General features: G+C 43.3%; 1 protein-coding gene across 1 annotated transcript in view; it reads left to right on the top strand.

Moving 5' to 3' along the window:
* Positions 1-26,677, top strand: part of LOC145391921 (uncharacterized) — a 216,960-nt gene that overhangs the window by 83,186 nt on the left and 107,097 nt on the right. The window contains exon 4 of the mRNA XM_080266412.1: positions 15,240-15,404. Within this exon, the coding sequence (XP_080122538.1) occupies positions 15,240-15,404 (165 nt within the window). The remainder of the gene's footprint in view (positions 1-15,239; positions 15,405-26,677) is intronic.

The following is a 26,677-nucleotide window of genomic DNA, read 5'->3' on the forward strand; positions in this document are numbered from 1 at the left end:
AGGATTGTATTTATGTTCAGGGTGTGGCAGAGGAGATGGCATTAATCTTAAGGCCAGTTAGTCAGCGTTCAGGGGACACAAAGTCGACCCCTGTGTGGTTATTTTACGACTAAATAACGAGGACAGTTTTGATCTGATTTTCTTCACACTTGGTGGAAGGGTTGAGGGTCAGCTAAACTTAAGAATATTTCATGAGTGATCCTAACCCAAAACCTGGTTCCAAAAGCATATATATTTTTTTTTATTTAGAGTGAATTATATACACAAAACATTTTCAAAGTATTTATTAATCTCTCCTTGTGAATCTTTGTGAAAACGAATAAAGGCTCCAGTGATCGTCTTAGGGGATACTAGGATGGCCCTTTTATTTCTCCTCGAGATATTGTTGGAGCTGGAGAGAGCTAATATCAAAAAGGTTCTCAGTCTGTAAGTAACTCAGTGACATAGGCTTTTCTAGTCCCGCCCCTGGGTAGGTCCAGTACTTATGGCATTCCTGTTAAAGTCTTCTCCCTTCCTCTCTCTCTCTCTCTCTCTCTGGAGTTATGTAGAATAAACGAAATTGCTGTCACATTTGAAAGGGTTGAATAATAATAATAATAATAATAATAATAATAATAATAATAATACCTTTCCCCCCAAATGAGGACAGATACACGGTATAAAAATCATACATGAAGCTAAAGAATACCTAAGAGATTTAATTTAAAAATATATCTTCCAGGAACTATAATTTTAAGATTGCTAATTATATCAAGGAGAGAGAGAGAGAGAGAGAGAGAGAGAGAGAGAGAGAGGGGGTGATTGGGGGAATACGAGTAGATCAAAGTGCGTCCGTGTGTGTGTGTGTGTGTGTGTGTGTGTGTGTGTGTGTGTGTGTGTGTGTGTGTGTGTGTGTGTGTGTGTGTGTGTGTGTGTGTGTGTGTGTGTGTGCTTGCGATCCAGGAAAATCGGAATACATACATAAGTTGAGAGAGAGAGAGAAGAAGAAGAAGAACAATAGGAACCTAGTGCCAAAATCCAGCACAAAGCCGGATCATCGGCTACAAGTTATGTACATTGGGTGGGTCAGGAACACAGACACGGCGTCATGTAGGAAATGGGTCAATGGAAGAAGTATATCATATCACACATGGGACTACTGAGGTAAGGAATAGAATTAGATGTCAGAAAGAAGACCAATAGAGGTAAGGAAGGACATGATATTACGGAAGGAAAAATATGGTGATTCTCGGAGAAAGTCTGCAAGGAGAGGGGTACGTTGGATGCGAGACAAAAAAGGAAATGCAACACGTCGCTGTATAGTGTAAAGAGGACAATCAAGGAAAACATGCCGTATGGAGAGAATGGTATTGCAACGAGTACAAAGGGGAGGGCGACCACCAGACATCAAATAAGAGTGGGTAAGTCTAGTATGGCCGATTCTGAGACGAGCTAAAGCGGTCTCCCACCTCCTGTTACGGTGGCAGGGGGTCGACCAGGGGAAGACAAAAGGTTTAACAACACGCAGTTTATTATTAGTGACAGAGTCCCAACAAGACTGCCACCGGTGTTGAAGGAAGGAAGATAGAGCAGGAAGAAGATCAGAAACTGGAATGAGGAAGGAAGGAGAGACATCCCTGCTAACTGCCATGCGAGCCAACTGATCAGCATGTTCATTGCCCGTGATACCCACATGTCCTGGGACCCAACAGAACTGGACTGTTTTACGACGAGAGGAGATACGGAACAACCATTCCAAGATACGAAGGACTAATGGATGAGAGGCAGAAGGTGACTGGAGAAGGGATAGAGCACTATATGAATCAGAGAATATCACAAATGAGGAAGAGGATGCACGGTAAATATACCGTAATGCAAACAAAAGGGTATATAACTCTGCTGTTAGAACACTTGTATAAGCAGGAAGGCTAAAATGATAAGAAGTGTTAGGAAAGAGAATCGCAAATCCAACACCTGCAGGGATTTTTGAACCATCAGTGTATATAGGTATTGCAGAGGAATGGTGGGAGAGATGCTCAGAAAACCGGGAACGGAGAATGAAGGAAGGAGAATTGGACTTGGAATAAGGGAAAATGGAAGGGCAAACATGGGGTCGCGGAAGTAGCCACGGAGGAAAAAGACATTGTAAGGGAGGAGTGTGAGAGAAGAGTACGAGCTCGAACTGTAAAAGGTGGCTTGGTCCTAGGAGAAGAAAACCTGTCTAAGTTAAGACCGGGGGGAAGGAGAGAAGGGGTACGAGGAAAACAGTGCAACTTAGCATAGGCACGAAGAGAAAGTAGAGCGCGACGGCGGAAGAGTGATGGAACTCCTGATTCAGCATACAGACTCTCAACTGGGGAGGACTTAAAGACACCAAGAGCCAGACGTAAACCGTGATGATGTACAGAATCGAGTTGTTGGAGGACGGTGTCTGAAGCAGAAGAATAAACTTGGCAACCGTAATCAAGTTTGGAGAGAACGAGAACAATATGGAGGCGAAGAAGAGTAGTCCGATCAGCACCCCACGACACATGAGACAAAGTTTGTAAGAGACGGAGGCGTTGCAAGGCTGAGGTTTTCAAGGAGGTAATATGATCTTTCCAAGTAAGACGAGAGTCAAAAAGAAGGCCAAGAAAGGAAGCGGAGGTTTTGTATGGGAGAGGAGTACCATAAAGAAAAAGAGGTGGTTGAGAAATATGATGACAGCGAGTAAAAGTAATAGCATGAGACTTAAGAGGAGAGAACCGAAAGCCATGAGAAGTGGCCCATTCTGAGGCAGCAGAAACTGCACGTTGAATAAGAGCACTAAGGGCAGAGATGTCAGAATTTGAGGCATATATTGCAACATCATCTACATATAAAGAAGAGTGGACACCAACTGGGAGACAAGAAACAATCCCATTAATTGCCAATAAAAACAGAGAAGTGCTAAGAACACTGCCTTGGGGAACACCTTCGTATTGTGGAAATGGATCTGAATAAGTATGCTGGACACAGACTCTAAAGAAGCGAGCTGATAGAAAATTCTTTAAGAAAACACCAAGGTTACCATCAATACCACAAGAACGAACTGTGTGTAAAATATGATAGCGCCAGGTTGTGTCATAAGCTTTCTCAAGGTCAAAAAACACCGCGATAACAGATTGTCGAATGGCAAAGGCTGAACGGATATAAGTCTCTAGATTTAGGAGGGGAGTTAAGGTGCCGCGAGCTTTTCGAAAACCAAACTGTGAAGAGGACAAAAGTTGCTTGGATTCTAGGAGCCACATAAGACGATGATTTATCATACTCTCGAGCAATTTGCAAAGACAGCTAGTAAGAGCAATGGGGCGATAATCTTGAGGGGCATGGCCTTGCTTTCCTGGTTTAAGAAATGGGAGAATGACGGCACTACGAAAAGAGGGAGGAAAAAATACCCTCTGTCCAGATACGATTATAAATAGTTAATAACAAGGCCATGGCCTGGGGGGAAAGGTGACGGAGCATATTATAGTGTATGCCATCAGGGCCCTCACAAGTGTTCTTACAAAGGCGAAGGGCAGACGACAATTCATGGAGCGTGACTGGCGCGTTATATGACTGACTAGACGACAGCTTGAAGACAACTGGGGTACATTCAGTAGCAACTTTAAGGGTATGGAAGTCAGGTGAGAGATGAGAGCCGCTACTAACATTACTAAAATGAAGACCTAAGCCATTAGCAACTAGATGAGCATCTGCAACTGACTCCCCATCCAAATGTAGGACAGGGGAGGGCATGGGAAGATGTTTACCCGCTTGCGTATACGTTTCCAGACGGATGCAATGGGTGTATTGGTAGTAATGGTGGAAACGTACAATCTCCAGCTACGGCGTTTAGCCCGTTTAACAGTCTTATAAAGAAGAGCTCGAGCCTTTTTAAACAGTAGGAATGCACTCTGTTCATCCGGGGTGTTGCGTTTGCGCAGGAAACTCTTCCAACGTGCACGTTTAACACGGAGTGCCACAGTACAGTCCGAATCCCACCAAGGTACACACTTCGAAGTAAAAGGACGGGACGACCTAGGAATCGCTGTCAAAGCTGCACTCAGAACTAATACATTAAAATATGTAAGCATATCTAAAACAGTATCGAAGGAAGAAGAGTGTATAGAAGGAAGGGTTAAAGAAGTAAATGTTGGCCAGTCAGCTTTTGGAAAACTCCATCGAGGGGACCTGAGTATGGGACAATATGTAGTGAAAGTAAGCCTTATAGGAAAGTGATCACTATATACGGCGTCCGAAAGGACAGACCAATGGAAATCTAGAGAAACAGAAGAGGAGCACAGGGAGAGATCCAGACAGGAGAAAGTATGAGTTTTATCATCAATGTGCGTTGACATTCCTGTATTTAATAAGGATAAATTATTATTAAAAATAAAAGATTCAAGTTGGCGGCCACGCGAATTAGTAATGGTGTCGCCCCATAAGGCATGACGGCAGTTAAAATCTCCCAACAATAAAATTGGAGTGGGTAATCAGGATAGTAAAAGAGATAAGGCAGAGAAATCGATAGGTTGGGATGGAGAAAAATAAACAGAAACCACTGTAATCCAATGTTTGAGAAAAACCCGGATAAAATGGCATGGAATGGTGGTATTAATGGACAGATGTTCGAAAGGAACAGTATGATGGACTAGGATAGCTGATGCAGAAAGAGAAGCAGGGGAAAACAAGAAACAATAGCCAGGTATGGGTACCAGAGGGGAAGGCAAACGGGGTTCTTGTAGACAAACTAAGGACGGAGAGTAAACTGAAAGAAGATAGCGAAGGTCGTTGCGATGGGCCGTAAAACTGCGAATGTTCCATTGTAAAATAGACATTAAAACTTTAAAACACCAAAATAAAAAATAAGACCTAACAGAAAAAACAGAGTCTAGGAAAGATAAAAAGAAATTAATGATAAAATATACAAAGGAAGTAAAATATGTTAAACTGGAAATATTACAAAATAATAACATGCATTATCGAGTCGTTACGATGGTAGGAATAGGGGTAGAAGGTTGAACTGGTGGACGAGCAGGATGGTCACCATAGCCTGGAGGCATGGGGAGAGATAGAGGGGATAGAGTACTGGAAGAGATGGAAGAGGAGGAGGGTAAAGAGGAGGAGGAGATGAAAGGTGGAGGGGGGGATGAAGGAGGGAGAGGAGTAGGAGGGAGATCAAGTGGCACAGAGTGAACTTCAACAGAGTGGGTGAAAACAGAGGGTGCAGCATTGTTTGCTGGATCTGGCGAAGAAGTTAAAACGTAGTCCATTATCTTAGGAATTGTTTCACTGTCGTCATCACCGGAGGGTTTTTTGTTACAATTAGCTGGCTGTGGAGTAGTCCGGGGATGTGACTGAGAAGACTGCTGAGATGTGGACTTTGTCGTGGCAGAGTGTATCAATTGAGAGGGACGAGCATTCGTCGCTCGAACTTTACGAGCTGGAGAAGTAGGATGATGAACGGGAGAGGACTTAGAGTCTGACACAGTGGGTAGTCTGCGTTTACTATTAGAGGAGGCTGGGGGTCGGATGGTACGTTGGGCCAGAGGCGCCAAACGGCTGGTAGAAGAGACAGAACTGGGGTGAGAGGAGGGACGAGGTTGGGAATGGGGGGAAGGACGAGGAGAGGGAATAGGTAAGGAAGAGGATGATGAGGAGGTAGGGGTAGAGGAATCTAAAACAGAGAAAGAATTAGAGACAGGAACAAGAGGAGACTGTAACGGGGGGGTTGAGGTAGAGGGAGGGTTAGGTAGAGAAGAGGGAGGGGTGGAAGTACTAGGGGAAAGGGAAAAGGAGACAACAGGTACAGGAGTAGGGATAGAGTAAGTGGGGGGAAGACAGGAGGAGAGAGGCGATGAAGAGGGGACAGCTGGGGGAAGACAGGAGGAGAGAGGCGATGAAGAGGGGACAGCTGATACACAGACAGGTACAGAAGGGGTTGAAGAAATAGTTGTGTTATTCAAAGTTACTATGGGAGAAGGACGGGCTACACGTGCATAAGTGACGTTCGGGTGATGACCGAGACCGCGAACTTTACGACGAGCCTCATGAAGGGAGAGGCCAGTTTTCCAGCGGGCGGAGGACACTTCTGCCTCGAAGAGGTAAACTGGGCATTGTCGGTAGGTGGCAGAATGGCCGCCCTGACAGTTAGGGCAATATCGGATGGTGGAAGTGCAGTCTGAGGTGGCATGACTGGCCAGTGCACAGTTGGCGCAGACTGCAGATGATCTGCAGTACTTGGCTGGATGGCCAAAGCGCCAACAAGATGTGCACTGGCGAGGAGATGGAATGTATTCTCGCACTTGGAGAATAGTACCTCCAATGATGACCGTGGGGGGCAGATCGTGAGAGGCAAAAATAATTTTAACAATATTTGCAGGTTCTTGGCGTCGTCCACGAGGAGGAACTGAATAACATTGAACTGAATGTATTGGGTGGTGTTGTTCTGACAGAATTAGTTTAATATCATTGGCGCAGTCTGGGAAAGCCCTCTGGCCGAAGGACATCGAGGATGGTAGACGTACAGTACCAGTGGTAGAATTGAGTTGGGTGTCTGGGGACACGGAGATGGGTTGTCCTGTATTACTGACTAGGGATGTCACCTTCTCGGCTTGGGCAGCACTGTTAACAACAAGGAGGCGGGAACCATTCGGACGGGCCGAGATGGTGACATCCCTGCCTACTGGTCGAAGGAGGCTGAGGTGGAGTGAGAGGTCGTCGGTTGTGTCCTGTATGTTAAAAAATTTTGACCACGTCTGTGCACCGAAAATTGAGGAGGTGAGGGAAGGAGCAGCAACATAGGAAGAAGGACGAGGTCGGGAGAGGGAAACAGAGGATATTGAAGGATTAGAAGCAGGAGATAAAGAAGGAAGGTAAGGGTGAAGTGTGACGATAGTAGAAGGGCTGACTGACGTACAAGAAGCAGGAGCTGGAGGAGTGGAAGACACAGTAGGCGAAGAGGACGAGGTGTTTAGTATGCTTGAATGTGTAGGAGAAGGGGAAGAAGTCGAGGCCACAGTCAAAAGGGAGCTCTGAGTCGTCACCATAATGGGGTGAGAAAAGGTATCAGTATCCAGTCCTGGAAGAGAGGCCGGGGTCGTCGTTGGGGTCAAACAATCGGCAGAACCGGAGGAGGGGGAACCTATAACACTATCCATAATTTTCTAAGGAAACAGGAAAACTCATCGTGACTGTTGAAAAAGAAAGGACTACTCGTATTTGGGCGGAACGCGGAGTCCACAGGTCCAGCCAACGACCCAAGTAGAGGTCAGGCTCCTAGTATGCACTCCCTACCCTACCCTACAAGGGATAGCAACACTGTGCGGGAGGACCAAGTCTTCCAGCACAATGCTGGGCCACCGGCTATTGGCCGAGAGTCCCACAGCCAAGCAACAGCACCCCTGGAACCGAAAGCTGCTGCTTGGCAGCAGTTCCGCCTCTGCAGAGATCTGTCCCTGCAAAGGTCCACATACTGGGGTAGTGCCGAACCACCGTGACCTCCACAATTGGCCAGGCCAATAGCCCACGGGCACACCCATGTCCTTCCTGTTGCAACTTACTCGAGGTCACAGATGAGAATTTTGATGAACGTGAAAATTTCCACACTTTTTAATGCCAAAAATAGAATAGAGAGGATAGGAGAAAAGGAAAGAAGAAGCAATAGTAGAAGAAAAGGGCCTTGCAAAATTAGTTGAGGCACCGACAGGGACCCAAGGAGAGGTGAGAGGGTTGAGCAAAGTGAAGGCACAAATATGACATCCACCCAGCAACCAGACTCCTATACTTTTGGAGTACAATAAGGTACCCTGCTATGGCTCCCCTACACATCAAGTCCCCATCGATGTCTCCGAAGCCCCCCCACGACAACAACGAGCAAGGAAACGGGAGGGGGGGGGAGAGAGAGAGAGAGAGAGAGAGATGTAACAGCCAAAAGAAAAGAAAAAAACGAAAAAAAAATCACCCACGCCCAATTTGACATACACAAATTGAAATAATGGCCCACGGCAATAAATCCCTCTAATGCATTGTTCAGCCAGTAATTGCATACATTTCTCGAATTGCAGTTTTCCGAACCACTCATTGTATGCTCTTGGGTGGAAATGATTTGTGTTATTCGATAGGGAGAGAGAGAGAGAGAGAGAGAGAGAGAGAATCGGAAACACACTGGCTCGCATTCAAGATATCTCCAATTTGATCTCCATGACAACCACGAAATCTTTGGACAGTCCGTCATGGTCCTCTCTCTCTCTCTCTCTCTCTCTCTCTCTCACTCTATGTTTATGAATTTTTACATGTTTATATTTGTGTATTTGTCTGTTAATATTAATAGTATACTGATTTGTTTATGTAGTTGTGTTGCTGATGATTGTGTGTGTGTGTGTGTGTGTGTGTGTGTGTGTGTGTGTGTGTGTGTGTGTGTGTGTGTGTGTGTATGTGTGTATGTGTGTGTGTGTGTGTGTGTGTGTGTGTGTGTGTGTGTGTGTGTGTGTGTGTGTTTTGTAATGCTTTTTGTTCGTTCATAAATCAAGCCTTTTCAATAATTATATTTACCCACCATATCCCCTGTCTAGATACACACCTCACTTTAATTACTCTTTTCCAGCCAATTCTTAGCTTTAATCTCTCTCTCTCTCTCTCTCTCTCTCTCTCTCTCTCTCTCTCTCAAGTAAGATATATTTATTTGCTCATGTTATCTCTGTATAATATTGATTTGGATAGATTTTCAAGGTGGAAGTAGATAATCGCTTTTCGTAATCCCTTCCCTGCAAGATGCCTCACTAAAATGAATTAAAATCCTGTCCATGTCATTTGTTTCCCTGTGATAGAGACCGATAACCCTGTATTCCCGTCAGGTGAAGAGGCTCCCTAACACCTCTTCCTTAGCGATTTATTTTTGGATACGGCTAGTTAATATCCCCTTAGACGCTATTTATGCAAAGTATCACGATGTTTGAAGGATGTATATAACACAGAATAGGACACGAAGAAATTATAACACAGAATAGGGCAGGAAACAAAACAAATTGCTTAGGAAAAGGAGTTACGGAGCTTCTTTAACCGATGAGAGTAATTGCCATAAACAGTGGGAAATACAGAGATGATTTCCATAATTTCCCATTTTACATACAGAAGAGAATGGGAGTAACAGTTGGCTATAAGTTAAGAAATTTAGTTGAGATGTTAATGTTTCTATGTCATATTTATTGTAACGTGGCCTAAAACCACGTCCAGTGCTTAGTTATGGCAATATAGTATCACTAGAATCGGATGCTTGTCACGAAGAAGTGCAGTAGAATGGAGAGTCGCAGCATTTTCTTTTTCTGTCATTAAGTTACAGGAAAGAAAGCTACAGAGTTTTTCACTTCACATATCTCACTGTTTCTCGTCATCTCAGTGTATTTCACCTCATTTCACTGTATTTCACTTCTCTTCATTTCACTTAACCTACTGTACTTAATGTCACATCCGATTACATTTGACTTATTTCACCTCTCCTCATAGTATTTCATTGAACCTACTTCTTTATCTCACTGTTTCATATCTCTCTGTATTTCACCTCATTTCCTTGTACTTCACTGCATCTTACCTCTTTATATATCTCACTGTTTTGTCCTCACCTCAGTGGGTTTCGTTTACTGTATATCTTATCTCACTATTATTACATTTCATATCATCTCGCATTCTTTCTAATCGTTTCACTTTATATAACGTACGTTCACTGTATTTCACTTCATCTCATTGTATTTCATCTCTATTTCATGCCACTTTATTAAGCCTCACTTTATTAAACCTCACTTTATTACCTCAACTCATAATCTTGTGCCTCATCTCACAAATCATCTCACTTAGCTTATTTCACTTCACTTCATATCACTTCCCTCCTGACTTCACCTCACCTCTTTAAGGTCTGGACACACCTGCCCCCGAACATGTGATCGTCAAGAGGAAACGAGGCCCAGGGGGCCATCCAACGTTCAGACTCGGAATATTGCAGCAGCTCTAACCCGGTGCTTCGTTTCGTCTTGTCGATCAAATGTGTGGGGGCAAGTGTGTCCGGGCCCTTAGACCAACGTGCCCTAGTCTAACCTTGCTTTTCCTTACCCTACCAAACCTGGAAGAAATGAAAATGGGGAACGAATGATAGCGATGTGTGTTGAGCGAGAGATGGTGATTGGGAATACGCTGTTTGAGAAGAAAGATATTTGTAAGTATACATGGGTGAGACAGGAGGGTGGAAGGGTTGTTGATAGAGCCTTGATGGACTATGTGGTTGTGTCTAGGAATGTAATAGGAAGATTGTTGGATGTGAGAGTTCTGAGAGGGGAGGGTGGAGGTATGTCTGACCACTACCTGGTGGAGGGAAAGTTAAGAGTAGGAAAGAGATGGATGAGAGCTAGGAGGGTTAGGTGTGGCAGGGAGGTTTTGAAAGTGAGTGAGTTGGATAAAAGAGAGAAAAAGATAGAGTATCAGGAGAAATTGAAAGATGAGTGGAACGCAGTGAAAGATCGGGAAAATGACAGCGTGGAGGAGGAATGGCAGTTGTTTAAGAGTGCTGTGGTGGGGCATGCAGAAGAAGTGTGTGGTGTGAGACGTGTGGGTGGTGGTGTAAGAAAAGGAAGTGAATGGTGGTGCGAGGAAGTAAGTATGGCTGTGGCTGAGAAGAGACGTGCATATGAAGTGTGGCTGCAGAGGAAGGATGAGATGTCATATGAAAGGTATAAGGAGAAGAGGAATAGAGCGAGAAGGGCTGTGCGTGATGCTAAAGTGGCAGCAGATGAGAGGTGGGGTAGGCGGCTGACAGAGAATTTTCAGCAGAATAAGAAAATGTTTTGGAAGGAGGTGAAAAGGGTGCGAAAGGGAGAGTCTGGGAAGGAAGAACGAGTAAAATCAGAGGATGGAAGGATGTTAATTGAGATGGATGCAGTAAGGAAGAGATGGGCAGAGTATTTTGAAAGATTGTTAAATGTAGAGGAGGAAAGGGTGGCTGAGATTGTGGCGGATGGAATGGTTCAAGGTATAAATGTGTTGGGAGAGTTGAATGATTCCTTGATCACGAAGGAGGAAGTGGAGAAGGCAGTAAAGGAGATGAAAACAGGGAAAGCTGCAGGTATGGATGGGTGTGCTGTGGAATGCCTGAAGGGTGGTAGAGTGACTATTGTTGACTGGTTAGTAAGATTGTTGAATGTGTGCTTTGAGAAAGGTATGGTGCCAATTGACTGGGCAAGTGCTTGTGTGGTCCCGTTGTATAAAGGCAAGGGTGATAAGTATGAATGTACTAGCTTTAGGGGTATAAGTCTGTTGAGTGTTGTAGGTAAGGTGTATGGTAGAGTGTTAATTATGAGAGTTAGAGAGGGTACAGAGGGAGTGATTAGTGATGAGCAGTGTGGCTTTAGGAGAGGGAGGGGATGCGTTGATCAGGTGTTTGCTGTGAGACAAGTGTGTGAAAAGTATTTAGCGAAAGGCAAGGATGTGTTTTGGGCATTTATGGATTTAGAGAAAGCGTATGATAGAATTGATAGGGAGGCTTTGTGGACTGTTTTAAGATTGTATGGACTTGATGGTAGGTTACTAAAAGGGGTGAAAAGTTTTTATGTAAATAGTAGAGCGTGTGTAAGAGTGGGAAATGCTGTGAGTGATTGGTTTCCCGTGAGAGTGGGGCTGCGACAGGGATGTGTGATGTCGCCTTGGTTGTTTAATATTTACATGGATGGTGTTGTAAGGGAGGTGAATGCAAGAGTTTTAGGTGGTCTGAGTCTGGTAAATGTTGATGGAGGAGAGTGGAATCTGAAGCAGCTGCTGTTTGCAGATGATACTGCACTAGTGACTGATTCAGAGGAGAGATTGAGACAGTTGGTAGAGGAGTTTGGAAGGGTGTGTGAAAGGAGGAAATTGAAAGTAAATGAGAATAAGAGTAAAGTGATGAAGTGTACGAGGTTGATAGATGGTAGGGGGGATAAATATAGTTTTGAATGGTGAGTTGCTTGAGGTAGATTGTTTTAAATATCTAGGGTCACATGTTGCTGTGGATGGAAGAATAGATGCAGAAGTGAAGTTTAGAATAAATGAAGTAGGAAAGGTGCTGGGAGGAATGAAAAAAGTGTTTAAATGTCGTTCGCTTAGAATGGATGTAAAGAGAAGGCTGTATGAGGGTGTTGTGGTACCGACTGCATTATATGGGGCTGAAACATGGAATATGGGTGTAGCAGAGAGGAAAAGTTTGAATGTAATGGAGATGAGATGTCTGAGGAGTATGTGTGGAGTGACGCGTATGGATCGGGTGCGAAATGATGAAGTGCGAAGGAGAACTGGAGTTGTTCGGGAGATGGCTGGCAGAGTTGAGCAGAGGGTGTTGCAATGGTTTGGGCATATGGAGAGAATGGATAATGAGCGATTGGTGAAAAAGATAACTAGATCTGATGTGAGAGGTGTAAGGCTGAGAGGAAGACCACGAATAGGATGGATGGACAGTGTGAAGAGAGCGCTGGATGCGAGAGGGATGTCTGTTGAGCAAGGAAGAGTGGCTGTGCGTGACAGAAATAAGTGGAGAGAAATTGTGAATGAATAAGTGATGACGCAGCCCTGAGGGGATATTCTCCCGCATTTGGTTTGATCAGCTAGTCAGGTCAGGTGCGGGTAAGGGGATGGGTCTGTTATGATGTGGCAGGGGTAAACCAGTTCTGCTGTCGGGCCCTGCTGCGGATGTCACTGATTGCATTGCCCAGTTGACCCTTGTGCGGTGTGGTGCGGTGAGGATCTGTCCGTTCTCCCCTTTGGGGCTAAGATGCAAATGAATGTGTTTGAATGGATGAGTAAATGGAGAGTGAGTCATCCTGTCTCGGCTACCTCCCTTTCCTTGGGGGAAGCAGCCTAGGTATATAGATAGAGATAGATAGATAGATAGATAGATAGACCAAACCTAACCTAACCTTCCATCACCTGACCTAACAATCTGACCTAACCTAACCTACTATAACCGAACCCTTCATCAGCTGACCCAACTCTCTCTAACCTGTACTAACCTTACTTGGCTTCACCTAACCTAGCCTAACCTTACATCAGGTGACCTAATTTAGTCTAACCTGTCCTGACCTAACCTAACCAAACCAAACCTAACCTAACCAAACCAAACCTAACTTAACCAAACCAAACCAAACCTAACCAAACCAAACCAAACCAAACCTAACCAAACCAAACCTAACCAAACCAAACCAAACCAAATCAAACCTAACCAAACCAAACCTAACCAAACCTAACCAAACCTAACCAAACCAAACCTAACCAAACCAAACCAAACCTAACCTAACCTAACCAAACCTAACCTAACCTAACCTAACCAAACCAAACCTAACCAAACCAAACCTAACCTAACCAAATATAACCAAACCTAATCAAACCAAACCAAACCTAACCAAACCAAACCAAACCAAACCTAACCTAACCAAACCTAACCTAACCTAACCTAACCTAGCCTCACCAAGCATGACCTTAATGAATCCTAACGCAAGCGAACCAGACCTCTCATTTAACGTGCCCTAATTTTATCTAACCTTATCTAACCTAATCTAACCTAATCATGGAGAGTGAGTCGTCCTGTCTCGGCTACCTCTCTTTCCTTGGGGAAGCAGCCTAGGTATATAGATAGATAGATAGATAATCTAACCGAAGCTAATATTTGTTCCATTTCCTCAACAGCATGTACTAGCAGTGCATCACATAACAGCGTCACATAACATAACATAACATAGCAGTAGTCTTGCTTCTCTTCCTCAACAGGGATGCGGTAGGGGGTCAGGTGGTGAAATGATCAGTACATAACATAGCATAACATAACATAGCATAACAGCATAATATAACAGCAAAAACATAACATAACATAACCTTGCCTCTCTCCCCTACAGCACGAGTTAGTAGTACCGTATGTGGTGAGACAGGGGAGTCACGTGGTACATAACAACGTAACATAACACAACATAGCATAACATAACATAACATTTTCTCTTCTCAACAGCATGAGCTAGTTGTACGTGGTGAGGCAGGGGGTTGGGTGGAACAACGCACGATACATAATATAGCATAACATACCATAGCATAGCTTAGCATAACATAGCATAACATAACCTTGCCTCTCTCCCCAACATCACGAGCTAGCGGTGCGTGGAGAGGCAGGGGTCGGGTGGAAGAATGCAAGGTACAAACAGTAACATAACATAGGATAACACACCCTTGCCTCTTTCCTCACCATTTCCAGCTAGTGGTGCGTGGTGAGGGTGGGGGGCGGGTGAAACAAAGCATGGTACATAACATGGCATAACATATCATAGCATGGCATAACAGCATAACATAACAACACAGCATAACATAACATGACATAGAATAACATAACAGAATAACATAGCATAACATAACATAGCATAAAATAGCATAACATAACATAACACAACATAACAGCATAACATAACATAACATTACAAAACATAACAGCATAACAGAATAACAACATAGCATAACCTGACACAGCATAACATAGCATAGCATAACAACACAACATAGCATTACATACCAAACCATAACATAGCATAAGATAACAACATAACATAACAGCATAACATAACAACATAGCATAACATAACATAGCATAACATATCCTTGCCTCTCTCGCCAACAGCAGGAGCTAGTGGTGCGTAGTGACGCAGGAGGTCGGTTGGAAGAATGCACGATACATAACACAGCATAACACAACACAGCATAGCATAACGTAGCATAACATAGCACAGCATAACATTGCCTTGCCTCATTCGCCAACGAGCTAGTGGTACGTGGTGAGGCAGGGGGTGGCGTGGTACACTCTGTGGTACCTAACAGCATAGCGGCATATCATAACATAGCATAACATAGCCTTGCCTCTCTCGCCAACAGCACGAGCTAGTGGTACGTGGTGAGGCAGGGGGTGGCGTGGTACACTCTATGGTACATAACATAGCATAACATAACATAGCATAACATAGCCTTGCCTCTCTCGCCAACAGCACGAGCTAGTGGTACGTGGTGAGGCAGGGGGTGGCGTGGTACACTCTATGGTACATAACATAGCATAACATAACATAGCATAACATAGCCTTGCCCCTCTCGCCAACAGCACGAGCTAGTGGTACGTGGTGAGGCAGGGGGTGGCGTGGTACACTCTATGGTACATAACATAGCATAACGGCATAACATAACATAGCATAACATAGCCTTGCCTCTCTCGCCAACAGCACGAGCTAGTGGTACGTGGTGAGGCAGGGGGTGGCGTGGTACACTCTATGGTACAGGTAACAGTGGTCGACGTGAACGACAACCCTCCCGCCTTCACAAACGACCTGGCAGAAGTGGTCGTGCTAGAAGAGGACGACTCCCACCTGCCTGCCACTATATTTAAGGTTAGTGTGTGTGTGTGTGTGTGTGTGTGTGTGTGTGTGTGTGTGTGTGTGTGTGTGTGTGCGTGCGTGCGTGCGCGGGAGCCTGTTGAAAGTGGTAAGCATTTGACCAACAAGGAAAGCATTATCACCCCATTTTATTTCACTTCCTTAGACGTCACGGATTCAGGTGAGTCTCCCTTAGTCTAATATATATACACTGAAGAAAACAGGGAAAGGAGGGGACAGGGAGATTAAACATATCATATATAAACTGAGAGAGGGTCCAAGAGGGGCAGAAACTGTTGTGACGGGACAGTAAGCAATTATTTCTGTGTTCATTTTTTTTGCCTGGACAGTGTATGGTGCTGTAAACGAAGCACAGAAATAAAACACACACACACACACACACACACACACACACACACACACACACCTCCAAGAAGCACAATCGCCAAAATTCATTAACAAAGCGACGAGGACAAGGTGAAAGTTTGCCCTTCCATTCGCCCTGTTTGTGTGCTTTGCAACTTTCCCTAATTCTTCATCTAAGGACAAAATGGAGGGAAACTAAGGCAAACCGACCTCCCAATACCGTGCAGATGAAAGGAAAACAAGAGGAAAGCAAGCCAAAGCCATACCAAGCACGAGGAAGTGATAAAAAGTAGGCGAGTGGAATGAAATCAAAACAGTGTTGGGAGGAGACAATAGACAATGAATTATACAAGTGTTTGGGGCCATTGTGAGAGGGAAGGAATTTTTGTGCATAAATGAACTGGACTGAAGGCGGGATATTGGAGAGAGAGAGAGAGAGAGAGAGAGAGAGAGAGAGAGAGAGAGAGAGAGAGAGAGAGAATATCCTTGATTAGAAAAGCTACCGTATTTCACCCAAACAAATTTTACCATAAAGCATATGAAAGTTTATTATATTTTAGCTCCAGCAATTGCTATTATTCCTTAATTTTCTGTATCCATTCCTTCATATTTTTTGCTAATGGTAGTTCTCTTTGCAAATCAGTGTACCAGCGAGCCTCCTTTGCACCGTCAGCAGAGTACTAGTTCACACATTTAGATTCTTTTGATTATGTTATTGTCTACAGTTTTATTTTTGGTTTCGAAGAGCATCCTGGGAATAAAATATTTAATAAAAGGCTTTGTATCTCTACTTCCTCCAGTTCAAAAAGTCTCTCCTTGTCACGGGTTGGCGCGATTAAGTATTTGAATAGACTTGTGACATTAAACTTTGGTGGGAAACCGCGAATTCTAGTGGAATCCCAGTGTGTATCACTCAGTCAACCGCCACGTATTCACCCAATAGGGAATGTTTTCAGGACATTTTTCACTGTTTCATAAGTGATCGTCCTTGTGCGCGATGTTAGCACCTCCGCTGAGTGATATTGCGGGTGTGTATCGCTCACACTCGTTGGCCGGTAGCAAGTGCGGCCCGACACTCGCCTCTCTCTCACGATTTGAATCAGTCAAGATTTGAGCGCCGCGGAAGCAGGTTGGGCCCAGTCTGTAGCAGTGCCGCCGTTGTCCAGTTCCTAAATTCCCACCTAGCGTGATTTGGCCAGAGACTCAGCGTGTGCAGCATCCTTCCTCAGCAACGACGCCCAGTCATCCGCTTAGTCCACTTTTCTGACAAGTATTTTCTTTTCGTTTTTCCTAGGTTTAAGAGTTTACCTTTTGAGTAAGAAAGTGAGTGCGATCTCCTTATTTTGAATTCATTTTGAAACATGTAACGTAAACTTATTGTAATCAATAATTTAACAGTTCTTTTTCTTGAGCTTAATGTAATGTAAACTCGTGTTTTATTTTCCATATTAAGCTTATTCTAGTTGCAGCTCCTAGTTTGCATAAACGTTTTGCATTATTCATAACTGGTACTTAGGCTAGTCCTTTTGTATTAACTTAAATCCGTTGTGCCGACTTGGAGTTAATGCACCAGCAAGAATCTGTTTATCATTAATAGCATTAGTTATTGATTGTCAGGGGTGGAGTCACTTTCTCGTGAGGCTAGCAGTACTAATAAACAGCATTTGTGAGTAATTAGTCTTGCTGTGTACTGCTGAGAAAGTAAATAAATTCTCGTCCTTAGAGAATCGGCGAAGTAAGCCGGCATAAAGTAATCATTGCTTGATTTTCACAAGTCAGTTCTTTGTCCTGCTCTCAAGTATTATTGAATATTATTCTTTAATATTGTATACTCTTAAAAACCCTGTGACATTCCTAAGCTGAGTACATCTCCCGGAGAACGCAGTCGTAAAATACACATTAGGTCATTGTACTGGAAGGGGTAGAGGGAGTGACCAGTCGTTCGTCTTTGAGTAGTGTATATAAGCATCAAATCCCAACAAATCCTTGGATGCATGCCCCTGTAGGTGACTTCTTTGAGCTCGTTTACCCACTAGTCCACCGGGTGTTTATTAGGCTGTATGGTTACCACCCAGTGTATTAAACGGATTCCAGGTCTACAAGGAATCATTTTGTTTGTCACTCAGTGTAGAGTCACCTGAATGTAGCATTACATCAACTGGATATGCTGGGCGCACCCCTTTGGATATAACGAGAAAAATGTAGTAGTAACAGTAGTAGCAGTAGTAACAGTGTTAGTAATGGTAGTAGTAGTAGATGTAGTGATGGCTATAGCAGTGGTTGTAGTTGTTGTTGATGTAGTAGTAGTAGTAGTAGCCCCAGGTTCATCTGAAACGTGAACCCGATGGCCTACAGACTAAACTTATCCCTCTTCCCCAGCCCACCATCCTTCGGGGGATAGGCCGGGGATGGAGGGACGTTTGTCTAACCAGGCAGCTCCACCGCCCAGTCATATAAGTACCACCACGTGAAGGCGTCCAACACCTGCCTGGCTGTTGAGGAAGTTACATGTATCAAGTAACTACTCTGTCTCCGCAGAGTGACGCGTGATATGGAACTGCCCAGAAATTCGCCACACATGTATTTTGAGTTTTATGTGTTCAATTTTTTCCATCCATATCCCATTGCTGAATACAGGTAAAAGGTTTTTGCTGTCAGTCTTGGAAAATGGTTATAAACTCACGTGGAAAATACACGAAAAAAACAAGCCTTCCGTTCAAAGCAAAAGAAAAAAAGAACGGAAAAAGGAAAGAAAAAATAAAATGTAAATGAAAAGCATCAGAAAGTGCATACCTCCTCCAGCTACAAAAAAAAAAAAAAAAAAATTGAGGTATTTTCCTATAATTCGTGTTTCCTATCGGATGAATATTTTTACGATCTCACATAGTAAATAAATTAATTCTGCGGCCATAGTCTGGTCTGTTACTAAATCTCAGAGATCACCTACCTCCGCCAACACCAGTGAAGTTCATGATATATTCCTATCTCGGAACTGGGATCCATCTCAAAATCTAACCAACGCTTCCTTGACCCACTGCCCACCCATCCACCACATCTCATTGAAATACAATAACAACTTTTGGAGATATCGTGTTCACAGACACACAAACAAATAGACACAGGTAATAAAAAATGGAGGGAGAGGGCATAGGTGTACGAGGGGGTGGGTCTGGCAGCCCCTCAAGGCTAGACAAATTTTTATGTGCGCTTTTCAGGACAAATCCTTCTCTTGGTGCACTGATTTTTTTTTTTTTTTTTTGAATTATGTTTAGAGTTACTCGAATGGTCACATTATTAAGCAGGTATTCTTAATTTTGAGGGACTGAGGGTAAAATGCTTTGTTATATATATTTTTTCTGATACGTGTTCATTGCTATTAGTTTTCTTGGCAATACAGATCTGATATGAAATTACAAGCATGTAACTTACTTAAAATTAAATCCATTTTAACCATACACTCATATATTCGTGTGCTATCCTTGTCTTGTTGTATTTATTTGGAAATCAGGGCAACAACGAAAATTTTCAAGGCAGGCAACTTCCGCCCTCCAAGGAAATGCCGTCTTTCATGCTTATGGAAGGAGGGGTGGGGGAGAGGAGAAGGGGAGGAGAATGGAGTAATATCTACTGACTAAATCAAGGTCGTTAAGGAAGGTCATATTGCTCTTCCAGGTCACAATTTTTCCATAGAATTTTTACATGGAATAGTTAAGTTAATTTTTACAGTATGCCCAAAATAATTCTACTACAGGATGAACAGTGACATTGGGGAAACAAATTTGGATCTAGATTTTAATAAGTCATGGATTACAAGGGGGGGAGTGAGTTGGGGAGAAGGCAGACAAATGGTGGGTGACAGAGCGACTTGGAGGCTTTTTGTCTGCGGCCACCCTTTGCGGGGTTAGGGCGTCGGGCTATAGATGGATAGATAGATGGATTAGATAGATAGATGGATCTGAACTCGGGTTTTACCTGCGGGCTTCATGTTCTAACCACTACGCTACAGGACCCCCCACCTCACTTCTGGTTTGCTATATAATGTGAAGGGTTTGGGTACGTGAGTAGGGAGATTGAGTGTATGCCAGTGAAGACTAAGCTGAGTGTTGTTATCTCTCTCTCTCTCTCTCTCTCTCTCATGTCAATGTATCCATCCATCCATATATCTATTTACACACACACACACACACACACAGAACACCGGCATCCAATCATTTAACCACACTTCCATCCATCCTTCCACCCGTCCATCCATCCATCCACCCATCCATCCATCCACCCATCCATCCACCCATCCATCCACCCATCCATCCACCCATCCATCCATTCATCCATCCATCCATCTATCCATCCATCCATCCATCCATCTATCCATCCATCCATCCATCCACCCATCCATCCATCCATCCATCCATCCATCTATCCATCCATCCATCCATCCATCTATCCATCCATCTATCCATCCATCTATCCATCCATCCATCCATCCATCCATCCATCCATCCACCCATCCATCCATCCATCCACCCATTCATCCATCCATCCATCCACCCATCAACTTATCCATCCACCCATCTATCTACCCATCCATCCATCCACCCATCCACCCGCCCATCCATCCATCCATCCACCCATCCATCCATCCACCCATCCATCCACCCATCCATCCATCCATCCACCCACCCGCCCATCCATCCACTAAGAATAACATGGTGGGGCAGGTATGCTTCTGGGAAAGCCACTTTGTATTGACTTTATAATGAAGGCAGAATATACAGTAGCAGAGAATGTGAACAGAAATAGAATGGAATAGAAATAGAAATGCAGTGGAATAGAAATAGAATGCAATATAGAGATAGAAATAGAGTGGAATAGAATAGAAATAAAATGGAATAGAAATAAAATGGAATAGAAATAGAATAGAAATAGAAATTGAATGGAATAGAAATAGAAATAGAATGGAATAGAAATAGAAATAGAATGGATTAGAAATAGAAAGGAAGCACAATGAATAGAAATGGAAATAGAATGGAATAGAAATGGAATGGATTAGAAATAGAAATAGAAATGGAATAGAAATAGTAATACAGTGGAACAGAAATAGAATGGAAATAGAATGAAATAGAAATAGAATGGAATAGAAATAGAAATAGAATGGAATAGAAATAAAATGGAATAGAAATAGAAATGGAATGTAATACAAATAGAAATAGGATGGAATGGAATTGGAAATAGAATGGAAAATTATTAGAAATAGAATAGAATAGAAATAGAAATGGAATGGAATAGAAGTAGAAATAGAAAAGAAGAGATAAATAGAATGGAATAGATTGAAATGAAATAGAAATATAAACAGGATGGAATAGAAATGGAGTGGAATAGAAATAGAAATAGAATGGAACAGAAAAAGAATGGGATAGAAATAGAATGGAACAGAAATAGAAACAGAATGGAACTGAAAAGGAATGAAATAGAAATAGAATGGAATGGAAATAGAATAGAATCAGAAATAGAATAGAAATAGAAATAGAATAGAAATAGAAATAAAATGGAACAGAAACAGAATGGAATAGAAATAGAATGGAACAGAAATAGCATGGAAATAGCATGGAACAGAAATAGCATGGAAATAGCATGGAAATAGCATGGAACAGAAATAGAATGGAAATCGAATGGAATAAAAATAGAATGGAAATAGAAATAGAATGAAATAGAAATAGAATGGAACAGAAATAGCATGGAACAGAAATAGAATGGAAAGAGAATGGAATAGAAATAGAATGGAAATAGAAATAGAATGGAACAGAAATAGCATGGAAATAGCATGGAACAGAAATAGAATGGAAAGAGCATGGAATAGAAATAGAATGGAAGTAGAAATAGAATGGAATAGAAATAGAAATAGAATGGAATAGAAATAGAAATAGAATGGAATAGAAATAGAAATAGAATGGAATAGAAATAGAAATAGAATGGAATAGAAATAGAAATAGAATGGAATAGAAATAGAAATAGAATGGAATAGAAACAAAAAGAATGGAATGGAAATAGAAATGGAATGGAAACAGAAATGGAATGGAGTAGATATGGAAATAGAATGGAATAAAAATAGTAATAGAATGGAGCAGAAATAGAAATAGAAACAAATAGAGTGGAATAGAAAAAATTAGAATGGAACAGAAACGGAAGTGGAATAGAACAGAAATAGAAATAGAACGGAATAGAGATAGGAATGGAATAGAAACAGAAATAGAGTGGAATAGAAAAAAATAGAATGAAATAGAAACAAATGGAATGGAATAGAAATAGAAATAGAATGGAATAGAAATGCATTTACATATACCATTTAAAACTGGTAGATTACTAGTGGAGAAGGGAGAAAAAGTGAACAGATGGAGAGAACATTTTAAGGAATTGTTGAACATAGAGGATGGAAGTAATGCGAGTATAAGTGGCTGGGGAATGGCTGGGAGAAGGAGGGAGGTGAGAAGACAGGAAGAAATCAGTAGGATAGAAGTTGTGGAAGCAATGAAGAAAGTTAAATCGGGGAAAGCCCCAGGAATTGATGGAGTGTGTGGTGAAATGCTGAAGCATGGGGGAGAGATAGTAGTAGAATGCATGTGGAAGATGTGCAGATTGGCCTGGGAGGAAGGTAGAGTCCCGGAGGATTGGAAGTCAGGTAAAATTATTCCCTTGTACAAAGGAAAAGGGGAAAAAGAAGTGTGTGGTAATCATAGGGGCATTTGTCTTCTTAGTATAATAGGAAAAGTGTATGGTAGGATACTTATTGACAGAGTTAGAGAAAGAACAGAGAAATTAGTTGGAGAAGAACAGGGAGGCTTTAGGAAGGGAAGAGGTTGTGTAGATCAGATATTCATTCTTAGATCTTTAGTGGAAAAGTTTCTAGAGGAGGGAAAGAAGTTGTATACGGCTTTCATGGATTTGGAGAAAGCATATGACAGGGTGGATAGACAAGGATTGTGGAAAGTGTTAAGAATATATGGAGTAGATGGGAAGTTGTTGAATGCTGTGAAGAGTATGTAAGATGGTGCGAAGGCTGCAGTGCGTGTGGATGGTGAACTAAGTGAATTTTTCTCTTTGAAAGTTGGGTTGAAACAGGGATGTGTCATGTCTCCATGGTTGTTCAATCTGTACATGGATGGGGTAATAAAAGAGGTACAAGGTAGGGTAGTGGATGTTGAAGTGGCCCTGGTGAGAGAGGATAGTGTTTGGAAACTCCCTGTACTGTTGTTTGCAGATGATACTGTGTTGTTGAGTGAAGACGAAGGGGAGCTGCAAGGCTTGGTGGATGAGTTTGGGAGAGTGTGTAAGAAACGGAATCTAAAGGTGAATGTAGGGAAGAGTAAAGTGATGGTCTTTGAGAGAGGTGAAGTCAGTGAATGTACAGCGAGATTGGATGGTGAGGAATTGGAAAATGTGAGTACGTTTAAGTACTTGGGTAGTGTGATGATTAAGGATGGAGGTTTGGAGGGTGAAGTGCTTGAAAGGGTACAGCAGGGAAGAAAGGTTGCTGGTTCTTTGAAAGCAGTGATAAGAAACAGGGAAGTGAGCATGGAAGTGAAAAAGTTACTACATGACAGTATTGTGATACCAACTCTAACGTATGGAAGTGAAGCTTGGACGTTGTTGGAAGGACACAAGTCAAGAGTGAGAGCAGTGGAAATGAGTTATTTAAGAGGAGCCTGTGGAGTCACATGGAGAGACAGGCTGACGAATGAGGATATAAAGGAGCGTTGTGATGTGGATGTGGATGTGATAGGAAGCGTTATGAGGAACACACTGAGGTGGTTTGGCCTTGTGGAGAGGATGGAGGGTGAAAGACTGACGAAGAGAGTGTATGTGAGTGAGGTTGAGGGGGGAAGAGGGAGGGGGAGGCCGAGGATGAGATGGAGGGATAGGGTGGAGAGGTATATGAAAGAGGGGGGTGTGAGTTGGGAGCAGGGCAGTGAAATGGCGGGGGACAGGGCGACTTGGAGGCGATTTGTTTGTGGCCACCCCAAACGGGATTGAGGCGTCTGGCAATAGATAATAGATAGATAGATTTAAAACTGAAAGGTGAGATTGGCTGCTGTATAGGAATTTATTTTCCAGGCTTAGATTAGGTAGATTTCTTCCCTATGAAAGGTACCTGTACCAGAGAATAATAATAATAATAATAATAATAATAATAATAATAATAATAGAACCAGTAGTAGTAGTAGCAGTAGTAATAATAATAATAATATCATCATCATCATCATTAAGAGATTTCTAATTTATTCCAATAAGAGACTTTTTATATCAGATAAACCCGCCGCTGTCAGAGAATCAAAGGTTTGTATATCGTATTATAAGGAATATTTAATAAGTCTCAATATTTTTGGTCTTATCCCCCTTAATTTTGATAGTACAGAAGATCAGATGGCTTTATGTTATGGGGGAAAAAAACTCTCTCTCTCTCTCTCTCTCTCTCTCTCTCTCTCTCAATGGCGTAATCTGTGTGGATAATCGCGTCATCCATCATGGCCGACCTTCCAGCCCATCTCACCATCGGCCCAGCTTAGCAGTGTGGTAGGACAGACGGCTGCAATATCACCACCACCACAAGCCCTAACCACCACCACTACCACCCCTCACCACCACCACCACCACCACCACCACCACCCCTCACCACCACCACCACCACCACCCCTCACCACCACCACCACCACCACCACGAACCTCCATCACCATCACCACCACCACCAGCCCCCATCACCATCACCAGCCCTCAGCACCACCACCACCACCACCACCACCAACCCTCACCAGCCCCGATCACTACCACCACCACCACTACCACCACCACCACCACCACCACCACCAACCCCGATCACTGCCACCACCAACACCACCACCAACCCCGATCACTGCCACCACCACCACCACCACCAACCCCGATCACTGCCACCACCACCACCACCACCACCACCAACCCCGATCACTGCCACCACCAACACCACCACCAACCCCGATCACTGCCACCACCACCACCACCACCAACCCCGATCACTGCCACCACCACCACCACCACCACCACCAATCCCCTCCTCTCATCATCAGCCCTCACCACTACCACAGCCCCACCAACTACCACCATCAACCCTCACCACCACCGCCAACCCCCATCACCACCACCACCAGCAGCCCTCACCAACCCCCACCACCACCTCCACCAACCCTCACCACCACCACCACCACTACCACCACCCCCATCACCACCACCCCCATCACCACCACCAACCCTCACCACCACCAACCCTCACCATCACAACCACCGTCAGTGTTTCAGGCAAGGGTAGTCAATGGAATTCACACTCCATGCTTCACAGCCACATTTTATCCCTTTCCTTGTGTCGTATTGTTAAGTATTTGTCTCCCTTCCTCTATAACACAAATCCACGTCTAATCCTACACACAGATTAGCAGATTTTCCCACAAGGGTGTCGTGGATAGTCATGTATTTAGGCACAGACCCTTACTTCCGTCAGTTAAGCACCTAACACCTTTTCCTGATCGGTTTATTTTTGCATACAGCTCATTAATAATCCCTTGTGTGTTATTTTTGCCTTCCAGGTTGGTGTTTGGAAAAAAAAAAACATGCAATGGAGCAGCAAGGTGAATCATTGAAACTAAATCGCTAGGGAAAAAGTATTAGGGAGCTTCCTTACGGACAACAATACAGATACAGGCCTGAATTACTAGTTACCTTTATTGCTTTCTGAACACCCCTTCATAACCGATTTATTCTGTCTATTTGCACCTGAATTGCCTCGTGCACGTTACTTGTACATTGTTAAAATTTATAAAACAGTATAAACAGAACAAGAGGAATAGTAGGAATTATGGGCAAAATAAATCGCGTCGGATGAGGGGTTACGAACATACCAAAAGCACTTAGATTTTCTTTTTAATAACGAAACAGAGGAAGGAAAAACAAATGAATAACAGAAATAATCCATACACCAGATTACTAGCCTCAAATGTAAAAATGTTGCCAGAAGAGGCACTACTAATACATTTTACATTTTCACTATTTTCAAAGTTTTCCCATTAATATTCAGGTACCTTATAACTTTACCTGTGTCAAGAAGAAAACGGGTTATTTTTATGTCTGCCAAGGCGCATAAGTGGAGAAAGAATGCGAGGCTGATTTCTGTGTGTGTGTGTGTGTGTGTGGAGAATGTGAGTGCATTCAAGTACTTGGGTAGTGTGATGAGTAAGGATGGAACTTTGGGGAATGAAGTACGTGAAAGGGTACAGCAGGGAAGGAAGGTTGTTGGTTCACTGAAAGCAGTGATGAGAAATAGGGAGGTGAGTATGGAAGTTAAGAAGTCACTGCATGATGGTATTGTGATCCCTAACCTGACGTATGGAAGCGAGGCGTGGACCTTGCAAGAGGGGAACAAGTCAAGAGTGAGAGCAGTGGAAATGAGTTACTTGAGAGGAGCATGTGGAGTGACATGGAGGGACAGGTTGACGAATGAAGAAGTGAAGGAACGTTGTGGGGTAGATGTGGATGTGGTTGAAAAGATTAGGAGAAATACACTGAGGTGGTTTGGACATGTGGAGAGGATGGAGAATGAAAGACTGACTAAGAGGGTGTATGTAGGTGAGGTGGAGGGGGGGAGAGGGAGGGGTAGACCGAGGATGAGGTGGAGGGATGGAGTTGAGAGGTATATGAGGGAGGGGGGGTGAGTTGGGGGGAGGGGAGTCAAATGGTGGGTGACAGAGTGACTTGGAGGCGTTTTGTCTGCGGCCACCCTTTGCGGGATTAGGGCGTCGGGCTATAGATAGATAGATAGATAGTGTGTGTGTGTGTGTGTGTGTGTGTGTCTCTCTCTCTCTCTCTCTCTCTCTTTCTGTTGCGTGTTGTGTGCATGTGC

This window comes from Coenobita brevimanus, chromosome 20 (genome assembly GCF_032717465.1).
Source record: "Coenobita brevimanus isolate Jiangsu-jjx chromosome 20, ASM3271746v2, whole genome shotgun sequence".
Classification (NCBI taxonomy): domain Eukaryota; kingdom Metazoa; phylum Arthropoda; class Malacostraca; order Decapoda; family Coenobitidae; genus Coenobita; species Coenobita brevimanus.